Genomic DNA, 16,987 nt, shown 5'->3' with positions numbered 1-16,987 from the left:
ATAAGCACGAGTACTAACTGTTAAATCTAACAAACGATGTTTAAACAAAATACTCATAAGATTTGAATACTACACAACGCCTTTCCTCGGTGAATCTATATCTCACAAACAGTGCAATATAACAAAATCGAATGTCGAGAGCTGTACAGGGGAGGGTGAAATCCCTCTCGTTTAGCCTGGCGGAAATCATCGGATATCGATGGATAGCGCCACCTCTACACTAAACTCAACCAACCAACCAACAACATGTTATATTTTGAACAACTAGCGGCAAAGAAAATAGGGCCTAGAGTATTTCAGTAAGTTTTCATTATATAACCTTCATGGTTTGAACTGAAAGTACCCATTTCAAGTTTATCAAATTTATGAGTGTTGACCGGGATCAAATTCAAACTTGTTTTTAACTTTAAGTGAGTGAGTTGAGACTTGAGAGAGACTGAGAATGCATGGCAGCTGAGCTGCCTTTGGCTTTGGCTTTGACTTAACCCAGGCAGGGAACTCCCGCCCGCGCGGGCGGCCGCGGGAGCTCCCTGGGTTGTGACTGTACCTGTGCGTGTGCCTTATTAATATTGCCTCGAGCCACAATCTAATGTGAGTGCCAATAAGCGCTTGCTGATTTTGTTAGAATTGCATCTAAACATAAAGCACTTGTAAATGATTGAATGATATTTGATAACCTTGTTCTCTAAGTCTGGGAATCAGGGTTGGCGGATTTAAATCACGTTGATTTAAATCGTGATTTAAATCGCGATTTAATTAAATCACCATGATTTTTTTTAAAAAATCATTCATTGATTTAAATCACTTCCATTGAAAAATGTACAAATCATGGACAAAGTATTTGTTCAATGCAGTTTTAATTCTTCAAGTCAACTGAAAAACTTTGAATTAACTTTATATCAATTAAAGATCATCAAAGTCTTCATATCTACTTAAAACAAATTAAAATCAAATTAATAAAATCAGGTAATTTCTTAAAAACTACAGATGTTTGTTGTCAATAGGTACTCATTTTTTGTAAATTATGTCGAGTTTTTCTTCTGAAATTTTACATTCTTTGTCAGTTATTATTAGTCAATTTCTTTCTTAACATAAAGTTTTCACATAATCCAAAGACTTTTCAGAGAGCAGTTTGTAAAAAAAATATATAAAAAGATTTTGATTTAAAATGGCAATATATTCTATTTCATAATGGTGGATAATATGCGTGATTTCCCATTTTATCATCTGAATAATGATGATTTCTTATTACTAAATCATCCAAGTCAGGATAAAAGCAATATTATCTCAAATCATCATACTCCATTTGATAGATTTTCTACTGATATTCTTACAAATAATTTTGATGAACTTCAAGTTGAATTCGATATTCATGATAAAGCATACAATCTTTCCTCTCCATATTATACAGAAAATTCATTCAAAGACTATGCTAAATTGATTGGAGAAGATGATGTTTTTATTTTGCATTTGAATATAAGAAGCGCTAACCAAAACTTCGAGAAATTACGATTATTATTAGAAAATACACAATTTGCCAATCCCCCAATCATTGCTCTTACTGAAACTTGGTTCACGGAAACACCTAATTCCTTATGCACCATCCCGAATTATGATATTGTTATAAACAATAGGAAAAATAAAATTGGAGGTGGACTAGCATTATATATTCCGTCTTCATTTGATTATGCAATTAGACATGAATTTGAATATATGAATGATATCATCGAATCCTTATTTGTAGAAGTAAAACTTCAAAAATATAAGAAAACTCTAATAGGTGTCATCTACAGACCTCCTCAAACTTCTTGTATAGAAGATTTTTTACTTGCTACTAATGAACTTTTGCAAAACGGAGAATTGATAAATAACAATTGTATCATCACTGGTGATTTCAATATTAATCTCTTGACCAGTAATCACTCTGCAACAAACGATTTCCTTGAATTAATGTTAACTTCTACTTTTTTGCCGATTATTTCTAGACCAACCCGTATTACTGATCATTCTGCTACGCTTATAGATAATATATTCTGTAACTCTCACCCTCTTCCGAAAGCTGGCATTGTAACGACAGACATATCCGATCATTTTCTTATTTTTACCCATATCCAAACAATGCAATCACTCGCAAAAATGGAAAAGAAATATAGGATCTGCCGCAACTTTAGTGACAAAAATATTGAACGCCTCCAAGAAGATTTAAGCTCTGTTGATTGGTCTGACGTTTATAACTCGAAAGAGAATGTCGATGACTCATTTGACATATTTTTGAAATGTTTCAATGATTGCTTAGATTCTTGTGTTCCTTTAAAGAAATATCGAAATTACGACTATAAACGTGTTCCAAAGCTACCATGGGTTTCAAAAATGATATTAAGGTCTATCAATCGGAAAAATAATCTGTATGTTTCTTATATATCAAATCCAAATGATGTTTCACGGAATAGATACACGTCTTATAAAAATACCTTAACAACTACTCTCCGAATAGCAAAAAAGAGGTTTTATTCAGAAAAATTACAATCATATAAAAACGACCTTAAAAATACATGGAAAACAATAAATGGGGCTCTAAACAAAATTAACAAATCTAGTGCTGTTAATAAATTATGTGTAGATGGAAATATGGTTGAAGATACTCATTCTATAGCAAATAAATTTAATTCATATTTCTCTCAAATTGGACCAAAGTTAGCTGGAAATATTATCCCTGTAGAAAATTCGTTTAAGGACTTTTTGGACAAACAAAATGATAATTCAATATTTCTTACTCCAGTTCATAGAAAAGAATTACTTGAGATTGTATTTAATTTGAAAGCAGGAAAGACACCCGGATATGATGGCATTACAAATAAAGTATTGAAAAACATTATACATTCTCTTGCTGATCCCCTGCTTCATATATTTAATTTATCATTGCAGCTTGGCCAGATCCCAAAGAAGATGAAAATAGCCAAAGTTATACCCATTTTCAAGAAGGGGGACCAATTAATTACTAGTAATTATCGCCCAATATTTTTGTTAACTTCGTTCTCAAAAATTCTTGAAAGGATCATTTATAAAAGGACAGTTGCTTTCCTTAAGAAATATAGTATTATATGTGATAATCAATTTGGTTTTAGAGAAAAACATAATACAACTCATGCTATATTGACATTAATAAATAAAATATCTACTTCTTTTGATAATTCTGATCATACTGTAGGATTATTCCTTGACTTCTCAAAAGCATTTGACACAATAGATCATGAAATACTGTTATGTAAGCTATCAAATTACGGTATCAGAGGGACAGCTTTACAATGGTTTAGGAGTTATCTTACTGATAGAATTCAGTTTGTTACAGTAAATGAATCAGAATCTCCAACAAGGCCAGTTTCCTGTGGAATTCCACAAGGTAGTATTCTTGGCCCCTTGTTATTTATACTTTATGTTAATGATATGAAAAATTCATCTCATGTTCTCTCATTTATTCTCTTTGCTGATGATTCCAATATTTTCTATACACACCATGATCCACATGTACTTGTGAGCACTATGAATACAGAATTTAAAAAAGTAACAAACTGGATTAAAGCCAACAAATTGTCACTGAATCTGCAAAAAACTAATTATATGCTTTTTAGTCATTCATTGAAACATCTACTGCATCAAATATTGTTAGATAATACTGAAATCAAAGAAGTGCAAACAACAAAATTTTTAGGTCTTACTATTGATAACAAGCTTACGTGGAATGCTCATATCAACAATACTTGCAAAACTGTGTCAAGAAATATTGGAGTCATCAATAAGCTTAAATACGTTCTACCAGCACAGGCGCTATCCATGTTGTATTGTGCATTAATTCTACCATATCTTAATTATGGAATTCTGGCATGGGGTAATGCCTCTCAAACGAGACTAAATAAAGTCTTGCTACTTCAGAAAAAAGTACTGAGAATAATATGCAATATGTCCTTTAGAGCTCATACGGATGAATTGTTTCGTCAGAAACGTATATCCTTAAAATCAATGACCTGTACCGCTTGCAACTATTCCAATTTATGTATCAGCTAGATAGAAATAGTTTGCCTAATGTCCTACAAAAGAAATTTATGAGAAACAATACTTTACATTCATATAATACGAGACAATCAAATGACTATCACTTACCTAAAAGTAAAACAGTATTTTCTAGCAAAACTGTATTTTTCACAGGACCAAAACTCTGGAATTCTCTGGACAGAGAAATGAAAGAGGCAGCTAATCTTATACGATTTAAATTACTCATCAAAAAATTTCTCCTGAATTCTTATTGATTCAATCTAATATTTGTGAACTTCATACTTATCCACGGTAGTATTGAATATTTTTTTAAGTCAATATTTAATTTTGTATATAGTGTAACTGTTAATACATTTGTGTTACAGTGTTTATATCTATATAATTTTATAGAATTTTGCTGATTATTTTACTCTATTTGTATCATATTACCCTTGTATAAAGTTTTGATAGGGGGTCTACATTTTACAAGCTCTGCTTTTTAGTAGGCCCCTCCACTTTTTTCATTTCATTGCTACGTTTCAATCCTGCATATGTTATGCATTTTTTTTCATTGTAAACATGATTACGAAATGTACTTTGATGATTGTGGAATATGAATATATCAATAAATAAATAAAAATAAATAAATATAATATATATAAAAGTCAATGAGAAAAGGTTTGTTGGCAGTTTTCCAGTTTTGATCCTTCGCCTACACATAACTACTTCTGTCATGTAAAATAAAAAAAATGATACCTGCATGTAATCAACATATTTAACATGCCTCTTATTTCGTATTGTTACATTTATCATACATTTGATGTTTTAAATAACATAATTATAAAAATCACATTAACATAATGTAGTACAGTCATAATTTGACTGTTGAGAAAAGCTTTCTCTTTTTAAGTCACTGCAGCCCATTTTATGTTCAGTGCTACAAATAATGGAAGTTTTGTATCTGCATGTAATAATGGAAAGAGCTCTATAACAACAATTTGCAAAACTCAGAATAAACATTTAACACTGCATTTTAATGTTAAGATGCAGGTACTTCAGTTACAATCATTGGCAGTTGTAAGCTGTGTCTCATTTGAAATAAAATACTTCTTTTTGTAATACATATGTTGTAATTTAAGCAGTTTTGCAGTTTTTATCCTTTAAGTTAAAAGTAAGTAGATTTTTTTTCATACTTCATGGATCAAACAGATTTTTTTGTAGAGAACATGGGAATAAAAATTGTAGATTAATGTAAAAAAATCACAGTAACAGAATGTAGTATAGTCACCCTTTGACTAAGCTATCTCCTACATGTATATTGTTCTCCAAACTGAGAGTTTTGCATCTATATCTGTAGCAAGAGAATAGCTTTTTATCAAAAAGATCCTAAACATATACAGTTGTAGTCTCTCTTTGACTATTGTAAAGCTGTGACTAATTGAAAAAAATCATTGATTTGAATTATTTCTCTTACAATATACATGAATACTAGTAATTGGCAAAGGGTTTGTTGGCAGTTTTGATAAGGGATTTTTTTCTCTTGGATTTTTTAAATATTTGAATGAAAAATCCCAGAGGGGAATTTTTTCTACTCACTGGGAATTCCCTATGGAATATTCCTTCATAGGCCTATGTATGATAGAATTAAGTTCAGATACATGATTCCTGAAATTTATTTTTAATTGTCCATTTTTACTGGATTTTAATTACAAAATATGTGGTTAAGAACAATATTAGGGGTGAAATGTATAACATCAATATTGATGTCATTGTAAGAGTAAGGGGGGGGGGGGGATAATTACCCTTTTTTTCGAAGGAACTTTTAAAAAATAAAAAAATCTGATTTAAATCAAATCCGATTTTTTTGATTTTAAAAAAAAAATAAAAAAAATCGCCAACCCTGCTGGGAATAGTGATACTCCTCCCTGTGTGGTGAAATAAGGCTGGCAATGTTTGGTTTATTTTCTCTTTTTCTTTGGCCTTGGCTTGGGGAAAAATGATTGATTTTTTTACACTGTAAGCAAGGTTCCATTATAGACCAAAATTTGCCAAAAGCTTCGGTCTCTGTTTTGTTGGTTGTTCAGCTGAACTCCTTCACTCACCAAATACAGAGACCGAAGTTCTAGCGGGATCTGTACAGGGGACTCGATGGCCATATGTTTATGTACTTAAGATTGGATAAAACGGGGAAGTGAATTTGCGCGGTAAGTCACTGTTTTTGTTCCTTTTAACTTCATTTTTTTCTGTTTTTTGGCAATTGTCAAGAGATATTATAAATTTGCATTTTGGTCACGTTAATATTCATTAAAGACAAAATTTGAAGAGCCCCGACGGGGGGGTTTTGCATTGCAAGTCCCCTAATGGTGGCTGCACGATAGCGAGCCGTCTGTGTACGAGGAGAAATTTTTTTTAAAAATGTTTAAAAAACTCCTCGAAACAGACGGCTGCCAGCTGTCTAGTTCCATTACAGCTATTCACCATATAGATTCTAACTTGGCTCTTAAGTAAATCTGATTCTTTAAATTATTTTTTTCTTAATTAAAAATAGAGATTGAAAAATTACAATTGTCTTGCCATATTGCTTTCCAACAATAGAGGGCGTACACAAAAATATGCCCAAAATTCAAGTTTTCGAATGCTCAGGTGGATACAAAAATTACCTCCAAGTTACTAATGAAAAATGAATTGCAACTGTATGGAAATTAGTATTTTTGGTCACAAAGTGATATTTAAATGATTTTTTAAATTGTGTGCTGTGTACGTGTACAGGCTACATTAATGGCTTACTGTAGATTGCCCACAGGCAGGATGGTAATGAACCCTTGGGTGACCTCGAGTGTCCCCTATTACCTCGAGCGAATTTGTGCAAGCTCCACTTCTCTACCGCTACAGTACACTCCTTCCCGAACTCTGAGACCATGAACTCGATCTGATTTTCCGAGTGACAAAGGTGGGATTTTAATATATGATTATGAGGGGGAAATATAAAATTCATGCAACATCACGATCTTTCAAAACAATGAAAACTAATATAAGAAGTTTCACTTCTTTTCCATGCTTCCATAATTCGCTGCCGATTTCAAAACATCGCATGCGCGAGGGTCCGAGCTCGGACTAGCCTCTTGTCGAGGCCCTGGCAGCTGCTTCCCGAGCGAAGCGAGGGATTTCCTAATTCGCGAATTAGGCCTGTCTCGCGGTGCTCTGCCTCGCTCTCTCCCTTGCTTCGTCATGTTCGCTCGGAAAGCAGCTGACAGGGCCTAAACAAGAGGCTAAGCTCGGACCGGACCCGGTACCTATCGCATCCGCATGCAATGTTTTGAAAGCGGCAGTGAATTATTTATATGTGTGAGGGACTTCATGTTGGCTCTAAATCACCAATTTTGAGACTAATAGAATAGAAGCATGGAAAAGAAGTGAAACTTTGTGTAAAGTAAGAATATTAGTTTTAATTGTTTTGAAAGATCGTGATTTTGCATGAATTTTATATTTTCCCCCCTAAAATCCCATATTTGTCACTCGGAATATCAGATCGAGTTAACGGTCTCGAAGTTCGGGTACCAAAGTAATGATATCACATTCCATTTCTTTTTATGTCATAATTTTTTTTCATATCTCCCATATCTCAGAGGAGTATGATGAAAAATATATCCCAAACTTGGTTTTAAGATATGACAAGATGAACACAGTACCTAACCCTATTGAGGTTAATGTATTATTGGACTATTTCTAAACTGCTTTATTTTTAAGAGGCCATCAAAATATGAAATAGGATTTTGATGGCCTGAATGGATTACTTTTAGAAACTTAATGTGGAGCAGAAGGGTTTGAAGAGCTAGATATTAGATAAATATTGTTTGAATATTGCAAAAATAAATTGATTTAGGGAGATCTGTCTTTCTTATCCTCTGACATATGGCCTATGACAGACAGGGTTCATATTAATTTGCACAAATGTGACTAGTGTGATGATTATCTTTTTGAGTGAAAGTATTATATTCAAGAAGTTGAATATGCCAGATATGGAGATGACAGAGGCCTGAAGTTTAACGGTGCTCTGTTGAGAAAATAGACATAAAGATTGTTTTGATATTGGTTGCTGTCATTAATTATACTATATTTATTTAATGATATTCCTTGATCACAAATGTTTTCTTTATTCCTTTTCAGGCTTTTTTTATTGCAATGATTGTCCATAAAATGATTCCTAAAAGACACCATACAATCCTTGTCAAGGGCTTCTTCTATGTACTGTTGGTGCTAAGCCTAATCTCACACTCCCAGTTCAGCAATGCTGAGCATGACTCAGATGACATTAGTCACCATGGCAACCCTGGAGGAGGGGGACATCTTAACCTGAAGGAGGGAGCTGTTATGGGGAACTACGAAGCAGGTCAGACACAGGTTATGAATATCCAACGAGACAGCCATCACCCCAAGTATGGAAAATGCTGGGTCAATGCTTTGCAGACTGTTGCAGCTGGTAAGAGCCAGTTAAATGAATGATTATTTGGGGTGTACTATTCAATTATTATTTTGATGAATTTTAAGATCATTGTTTTGTTACCATGACATTTGAAAATAATGTCTGCACTAAAAAGTGTTTTTGTTAAAATAGAAGTTCATTGCCAATCCCATAACATGGCAAACTACAAATTTAAAGCAGAAGGAATGCCGAACAGAGTAGTATCCCTTAATCATTGTGTTGAATAATTGAAACCAAGTCATTATTAGTGTTAGAGATGCCTCTCATTGCTCTCAAAACGCTTTGAACCAGGGTCCCCAAGTGATTGACTGCAAAAATATTGATTTCTGATGATGTAATAATGATAATTATAACATTTGTAGGGCACTGAATGCAGATGTTTCTCAGTGCTCAGTGTTCTGCCTATCAATTAAATTACCGGGGAAAATAAAAAGTAGTCTTGATGAATTCAAAACAAAATTTAAAGAAACAAAATTAAATACAACTAAGATGTGCATAAAGACCAACCCACAACTGATATCCAGACCTTAAAAAGGTGGGTCTTCAGCAAGGTCTTATTTTGATCAAGGGAGTTGGCATTATGGATATAGATGGTAATTTATTCCACTGGATTGGAGCAAAAACAGAGAAGGCTCGATCACCATAACTGGTATTTGTATGTTGTCATTGCTGGACACCTGTCTCCTCTGCTTACATTGCGCTGGCATTAGATGTTTTCAGTCAATCAGACATTGATATGACACTTCTTACACCAAATTTATATACACCAAAGTTTGCGAAGCTACAGAATCATCATAGATGGACCCCTCTGTGTTTAGATACAATTTACATGAATTTTGATTGGCCCCCAATCCTTAATCATTTTTGTGGTTTGTTACAAACATCATATCCATTGACCTTATGCAGTACAATGTTTGCTGATGTCTGTTTCCAAGCTTTATAATTTGCCACCGAACGACTCTTTCTGCATTTATTTTAGGTTGTAAAAGGCTAACAGATGACGAGCAGAGTCGTATGGCCTTGACTCTGGCTAACTGTCACTTAGCCAAGGCTGGCTTTGATACATATAATTGTGATGAGACAATGGACATCAAAGACTGCCTAAACCCGATGAAAGGAGACAGCATTTCATTCAATGCCTACACTGAGTTCTTCACCCACACACAAGATATCTGCTTCTTTCTTCAGAGTCAGGTACATGTACTTGGTTAGAGGGTGGTTTTGAGTTTGGTGTTGGAGTTGTTGATGTTAGTGTTGATGTTGGTGATGGCGATGGTGTTGGTGATTAATTTTTGTGTTAAGTGCATGGGTGAGCATCGGTGCCATTTACCAAAAACATGCAATCAATCGCAAATTGGCAATGGCCTGTCACGACTATTGATCTCTCCATATTTCATTCAACATACCCACTATCAATTAATCATGATAAAGCTTATTTCATATTTATTGTTTTCAGTTGATGATTCATCACTGTATAAACTTTCATAAATGAAATTAGGAGATTATAGTTATAATATGTTATGTTGTACAATTGTTAAATGTTTGTTTTATTCTGATTTAGTAATACAACCCTACTGAATGGAAAATTAAATTAATACAAGACACAGTTATTATTCTTTCTTTTTTACGATAATACATTTTATGGTGTGCAGGTTTGGCATGAGCAGACTGAGGAAACTGTTGAGAAGCTTACCCAGAGCTCGGAGGACGTGGCTATTCAGCTGGAGGTAACAGGAAAGTTACAGGAAAATATGATCAAACAGCAGAATGAGAGCCTGAAGAACCAGAAAGAAATCCTTGCCCAGGAAGCAAAGCTCAATGAAGCATTAAAGAGCTCAACCAATAGTATACAAGAGGTACTGAATTTCTGTGTATTGTTTTGTGAAAGTTGTCATCACTGGCTGGTTGTCAGCCACTGATTTTACCATAGAAACAGTCACACAGAAATAGTCACAGACCATTGATTCTGAAGGAAATCAAAACCAAGGATGGTACTTAAAATGTCAGCTTTAACTTTTATTTCATGATGTCTCTTTTGTCCTTTAACAAAACCATGTCAAGGGCTGTATGGTAATAGATTAGCTTAAATGGGCCATGCAATATACCTGTATTGTAAGTTTATGTATTATAATTGATGTGTTACATAAACTCCATATCTTCCTTTGCAAAGCTATGCAAAGTGAGGTGATCTTTAAATGCATTCAGGCCGATGTATTTGACAAGCTTGAAGTTGTATTTAGTTATTCATTAGTGCACATTGTTATTATGCTCTCCCTTCCTTTTTCGTTAATCTCAGGTGTTTGCAGAGATGAAGAGTAGCACTCTAGAGCAGAAAGCTCTGTTTGCAGAAACCTTTGACCGAGTCGCCCAGGTCCAGAGACTAATGCTAGGAGAGTTCACATGGTTCAACTCTGTGATATACTATGTGGTCGGCGTCCTACTAGTTTACATGGTCACATCCACGTCTCAGACGGCATCGGCAAGGTTCTCACTCTTCCTGCTGCTTCTTGTTAATTGGGTTGTTGAGTGGATCATGTTCCGCATCATGGATACGAGTGATCAGGTGGGTTTCCAGGACATTTTGAAGTGTATTAAAAGTGTATGAAAAACTATTTAGGAATGATTAAGAGTTTATCTTTAGGACTTTGATTTCTCTATTGCAGGATTTCATTCCAGGTTCTGTTTAATTTGCAAAAGAATTTTATATCTAATTTGAATAATGAGGAGAAGGAAAGTCAGGTTCCACCATTGTGATACTTGATTAATAATCTCTCTTGCAACTTCTACATGAAGAGGTGTTAAATAGAACACCCTTTTGGATACAGGTACCATGAAATGTGCAATAATTGAAATAACAAGTGCAGAATACATGGTACATATCACAGCTCAGCACTTAGTAATTGTGAAATACCCGTTCCTTTTTTATATTTAACTTCCAGACCGTGTTTCACGCCAACAGCTGGTGGTGTCGCAAGATCTTCTGCTCCCTTGGTCTCCTACTCCTCATCTACAAAGCCTCCCAGTACAAGGACTACAATAAGATCAACCATGCCATCCTGCTACAGATCCAAACTCACATCCAGCAGCAGCGTCTCAGTGCTTCCAGTAATTCCCTTACGGTGGCCAAAGGGTTGATCCAAGGTGTAGTCCAGAGTAGCAGTGCAGCAGCCATGTCTATTGCCTCACCAACACAAGTGCCTGCCATTCAAGACAGAAGAGGCCAAACCTCAAGTAATGATATTGATATTTACCGTACTTGCTTATATTGCACTTAATACCAGCTTTATCAGAAGTCTCTAAGCGCACTACTATAAAAGCAGCCTGATTACCCTTTAGCTAAGCAGCCAGTTTGCGCTTTGCATTCCTGCCAGGCCCAATTTCCAGTACCTCGCATGGGTTGAGTGCAACACAATATGGATGAATCTATTGGTGAAATAATAAAGAGCCTGGAGCGAGCATGTTGCTATATCTTACCTGATACCTTGGGCTTCCCTTCCTGTTGCCTCCCTTTTTTCTGTTTCCGCTATCTGCCAACTTCTTCAAACCTCTCTCCCACATTCTTCTTCCCCTATCTATTTTGAAAACAGTAGAAGATACTAATACATATTAGATCTTCTGATTTTGTGTGATAAAATGTAGTATTGATGATAGCATGTTCATGACTGTTTGGTAATCAAGGGATAAGGATAATGTAGGGACAGTGATTTTCCGCGATCGCGGGAAACGGACGGAATTCAGAATCGGCTGTTTGAAACAGAAAGTGGCTTTTCAAACGGAAAACATGTTTTTTCTCAAAGTGCACAAAAAAGCAACAGAAATTAATCCCAAATCCTCAACAAAATACAAATATCAACTGAAAAAACACGATCTCACTTTGCAACAACAATCATGACAATCAACACATCGTAACTACACTCGAGCCTCTCCATCACTCGATCGTATCCAAACTAGTTTACACTTAAGTCCGCATAGAAGGCAGAATCCGGCGGTGTGTTGCTGCCCTCTACGTTCGGTCATAATATAATGATCACGGTGATTCATCAAATCCAAAATGGCGGATATTCGGAAGTCGTCGACTGATCAAAACGATGTCCGAAAAGTCCCCAAATCAGCAATAAAATCCCATTTAACAATAAAATAATGCTAATAATATGAAAGGTGAGAATATATTCATGTTGATTATGTTTCCCTAAGTATTTTATGAGCTCGGATCTCTTCGATTAATATGGATTTTAAAGGGATGTTAGTACATTGGGAGATGCAAATTTTGAGCAGCGCTAGCATTTTGACATCGCTACTCGTTGCGTATTGGTTTTCTATGTAAACGGAATTGTCAATTTTCTTGTACACAAAGTCTATGGGGAAACGGAATTTCCATTTTCAGACATGCTGAAACGGAATTTGAGATTTCCTGAAACGGAAAAGGCAATTTTTAGAAACGGAAAATCACTGTCCCTAATAATGTATTTGCTTGTTTCAATCACTGAAAACATTTCAACACAAAATCAAACTGTCATTGATAATACATTTTGAATATCTGTGGAGTACTAAGGGTGATGACTGACATTTCAAAACCTTGGGGGGGGGGCATTTGGATGCCCTACGTGCTTTCCCCCAAACCATATTTGCTATTTTGGGATCGGCTATGAACTTCTCCTTTAAGTGTCAACCAAATTATTTCATAGATTTTATTCATTTTGTGTATTTAAGCAGTACAGAAGTAGCTTTTTCCATACATGGTAATGACACTGCCTATATGACTGATTTTGTACAGGGGTAAGAGCTGTTTACTATTACATAATTATAATAATCTGTCAGCTTTTGCTCAAACTTTCACCTAAATGTTTCTCTTATTTTCTTTCTGTGAACACAACTTTCCATTTAACCTTTAACTCCCCATAATTGTCATTTGGTTTATATTTTATTTTGTGTTGTATTAGGATTGGGTAGCAACTCAAGACATGACATCACAGGGTTTAGCAGTGATAGCGATGCTGATGTAACCTTTAATCCTGAAAATTTGGCTTCTTCAGAATCACATTACTCCAGTTCAGATCAAAGTTTTATGACTGCAGAAACAGGCAGTAAGAATGCAAGTATGATGGATCATCAAGTCTCCAAAACACCTTTACGCGGTAAGTCTGGAAGTTGACTATGTTGCATAGAGGGGGACTTTCACACATATGGGGATAGAACAAAAGAGGGTTTTTTAAATTGGTAGATACCTCCAAATGGGTATGCCTCTGAGTTGTCAAATTAGCTTCACAATGTATTTTCATCCTTATTGGTCTTGATTTTCATGCAACCTCCATTTTCTTTACCATAAGGGGGGGGGGGGGGTGATTCCAGGGCCCTGTCTTACAAAGAGCTGCGATTGATCTGATCAACCTTTAACTATGGAAAGCCAGCAACTCCCATATCTAAAATGTGTTTATTTTAAATATTTTCCAGATATGATGAATATTACATTAAATAATTGTTTTCTTGACAATTTTGTGTGTTCGCCTTGGTTTACAACAAACATTTTGCAAATTTCATGTCTAAAAAAAAATTATGACACTGATGGATTTCCATAGAGTTACGATCAATTGGATCAATCGTAACTCTTTGTAAGACGGCACCCAGTACACATTTAGCCTTGTTCAGACATGGTGAGACAAATCTCAGCAAAAGTTCCTTTATCTCAATTACCTTTATGTTAATTATTTTCTCTAAGGAAATGGGATATGATGCGTAAAAATGCATTGTGTCTGCAATATTTTGATAATCTGATTGGACAATAGCTCTTCGCCAATGGTCACATAATTCATTTTAATGGCCTATTCTCATGTATACTTGTGGCAGTTACAGTGATCTGATCTGATCTTAGAACCACAAGGTCAAATGTCATTGAGATTAAGTTAATTAGATCATGGATTGGGAATTGTACAAAATTTACACAAAATTATGAAAAAAATAAATATCTGTCTAACGATTTCTCAGGAAAATGTTTAACTGCAGAGTAATGAGCAAATGAAGATCTGGAACACAACTGAAAAGTGTTCCAGTTGTTCCCTTTGTTTCCTTAAGAAGCACCTAACAAGGTGGATATGTGCGCAATATAAATACCCTATATTATAATCATTATTATTTGTTAGCTACACCAGGAAAGGAATGTGGTAATGAAGTTAAATGAACTGAATGTAATTTCAAGCAAACCTTGTTGTTCTAAATAAGCATTCAGGCATATGATAAAAACTTGCTTCCAACTATTTCCTATCAAAATTAGATTTCTGTAGCAGAGCTCAAACTTAGCTGTAATCTTCTGTTTTTCATTGGTACAGCTCACTTACCGTCAACCTCACAAGGATCCCAAGCAGATGACCCAGGATCATCAGCTAAACGGAAACGAGGTCGACCAAAGGGAAGTAGAAGCAAGACATCAAGAGAAGGAACACCCGTGCATGTATGTTTCACTCTTTTATAGTTTCTTACACTTTGAAAGTGAACAATAAATGCCAACTTTCCCTTTTACAAAAAAACAGGGTTACTTCTTTATAGTTCATGTTACTCATCTATAGTTCATGTCCGTCATGTTGGAATATTAATTACAATATTGTTACCTCAGCTATCAAACATAATTACAATTAAATTATTTACAAATATTCTTGAAATTATAAAACAATGAGGGGATTGAGGACGATCAATCTTTATTTGAACTTGTCAACCATTACTCAGAAAATACTTCCAAATAAAACAATGTAATATTCAATTTGCTTATATTTTTTGTAATCTTAATGAAATTTGTATAATTCCATTTCATTCTGTTAATCAGCACAGATATTTTGAGATTGACTTTGCCTTCAAATATACTGAAGAATGAGCCTTGCAAAAAATATCTATTCAGATATTCAACAGGAATTTGCTGACTGTATCCTAAAGGTTAATTATTTTTTTCTTTTTTTAAGACTATATTTCACATAATCTATTTCAAAAATGTTTCTCTTTTCTTTCCTACGTAGAATTCAAATTTTCAGTCTCCATACAATCTCCGTCAGCGGGGTCTGCATCAGTCGCCAAACCCTGTCGTGGACCTTGAAACGACCCTTATGTTTGCCAAACATGTGGAAAGCTTGGCCAGCAGGCACTATGTCATTCAGAGAAAGTCGACCTCATCATTGGATGATTCTAGGAACAGGAGAAACAAGAGCCCAGCCAAATCAAGAAAAGGTCCAGCTTTCTTCTCATCTGATGAAGAGCCTTGAATGATGAGTAGAAAAGCCTGCAGGTACACATATCTGGCACCTGTATATACTTCCATGATTCCCAAGATATTGACTTGCTTCCTCCATAGGAGAGCCTGCGCCATTTTTTTTTATCAGACTGTATGGTTGGACCTTCCCATTATCAACCATCTTGATTTTTTAAAGCTTCATTCAAATATTCATTTACAAATGTAAATATATGTCGGATTAAAACGTCATGTGCAGATTAAGGACTCTGGTCCGATGTGTGAAAATATCAGCAACAAAGGATATAACAATTTTCATTTTTCTCATCATTAGCACCTCACCTTTTGAACTGACAAATAATTTATGGTATATTCTCATAGTGCAAGCGAAATACTTCTACTATGATGTTATTTCATTAGATATATTGTAATGCTTGTGATGATTTATGGGACAAAGGTCTGATAATGAATATACTAAAATCTTCCAATATCTGATTTTTGAAGGGATCCTGCCATTAACCCTAAAAGGACCTGGCTATTTGAGATGTATTGAGGACCGGGGTGGGGTGGTGCATGATTACCCCCCCCCCCCCCTTCTGATCTCAGTGCCCGCCGCACCAAAATTTGGCACACACATCCATTTCAACAAAGTTTAAGCAAGTCTTTTTTTTTATCTCGAACTAATATGTACAAATTTATTCACGAAAAACATTTGCAGATTTAAGTCCATCCCAACAATAATTTGATGATTTGAATAGAAAGAGAAAATCCAACAATCATAACACTGAAAATTTCATCAAAATTGGATATGAAATATGAAAGTTATGACATTTGTAAGTTTCGCTTGATTTCACAAAACAGTTATATGTTCATCCTGGTTGGTTTGCAAATGAGACTGATGATATCACTCACTCACTATTTCTTTTGTATTTTATTATATGAAATCTGAAATATTCAAATATTTTCCTCATTTTCCTGAGAAACAAAGTTGCATTCCTCCCTAAACATATGGTATTACCATGTTTTAACATTTTATGGATCAATCAAGTGGGTCCTTAAAGGTCATGTCCACCCAAGAAAAACGTGATTTAACTCAACAGACAAAAATCAAACAAACATAACACTAAAAATTTCATCAAAATTGGATTTAAAATAAGAAAGTTATGTCATTTTTAAATTTTGCATATTTTTTGCAAAGCAATTGTTAAAATGGTAAAAAAAGATTGATTTTGTGTATCAAGATCCAAGATTTTTTGTCAGTTTAT

The 16,987-nt window shown here is 34.7% G+C and overlaps 1 protein-coding gene across 1 annotated transcript; it reads left to right on the top strand.

Annotated features, from left to right (window-relative positions):
- The first annotated feature begins 244 nt into the window (after positions 1-244).
- Positions 245-16,516, top strand: LOC121411119. The gene is made up of 9 exons (XM_041603645.1): positions 245-299; positions 8,197-8,509; positions 9,492-9,706; positions 10,165-10,368; positions 10,809-11,075; positions 11,452-11,743; positions 13,453-13,647; positions 14,836-14,957; positions 15,514-16,516. Exons 2-9 carry the CDS (start codon positions 8,212-8,214, stop codon positions 15,754-15,756), a joined length of 1,836 nt encoding a protein of 611 aa, XP_041459579.1. The 5' UTR covers positions 245-299; positions 8,197-8,211; the 3' UTR covers positions 15,757-16,516.
- Positions 16,517-16,987: the final 471 nt, after the last annotated feature.

The sequence above is a fragment of the Lytechinus variegatus genome, chromosome 3 (assembly GCF_018143015.1).
Source record: "Lytechinus variegatus isolate NC3 chromosome 3, Lvar_3.0, whole genome shotgun sequence".
Taxonomy (NCBI): Eukaryota; Metazoa; Echinodermata; class Echinoidea; order Temnopleuroida; family Toxopneustidae; genus Lytechinus; species Lytechinus variegatus.
The sequence above is the reverse complement of the archived record's forward strand: the minus strand, read 5'-3'. Positions and strand labels throughout refer to the sequence as shown.

Excerpts from the sequence above, each read along its gene's own strand:
- LOC121411119 (XM_041603645.1), top strand. The coding sequence starts at position 8,212 with ATGATTGTCCATAAAATGATTCCTAAAAGACACCATACAATCCTTGTC. Across the intron at positions 11,076-11,451 it reads TCATGGATACGAGTGATCAG|ACCGTGTTTCACGCCAACAG; the intron begins GTGGGTTTCCAG and ends TTTAACTTCCAG. Across the intron at positions 11,744-13,452 it reads CAGAAGAGGCCAAACCTCAA|GATTGGGTAGCAACTCAAGA; the intron begins GTAATGATATTG and ends GTGTTGTATTAG.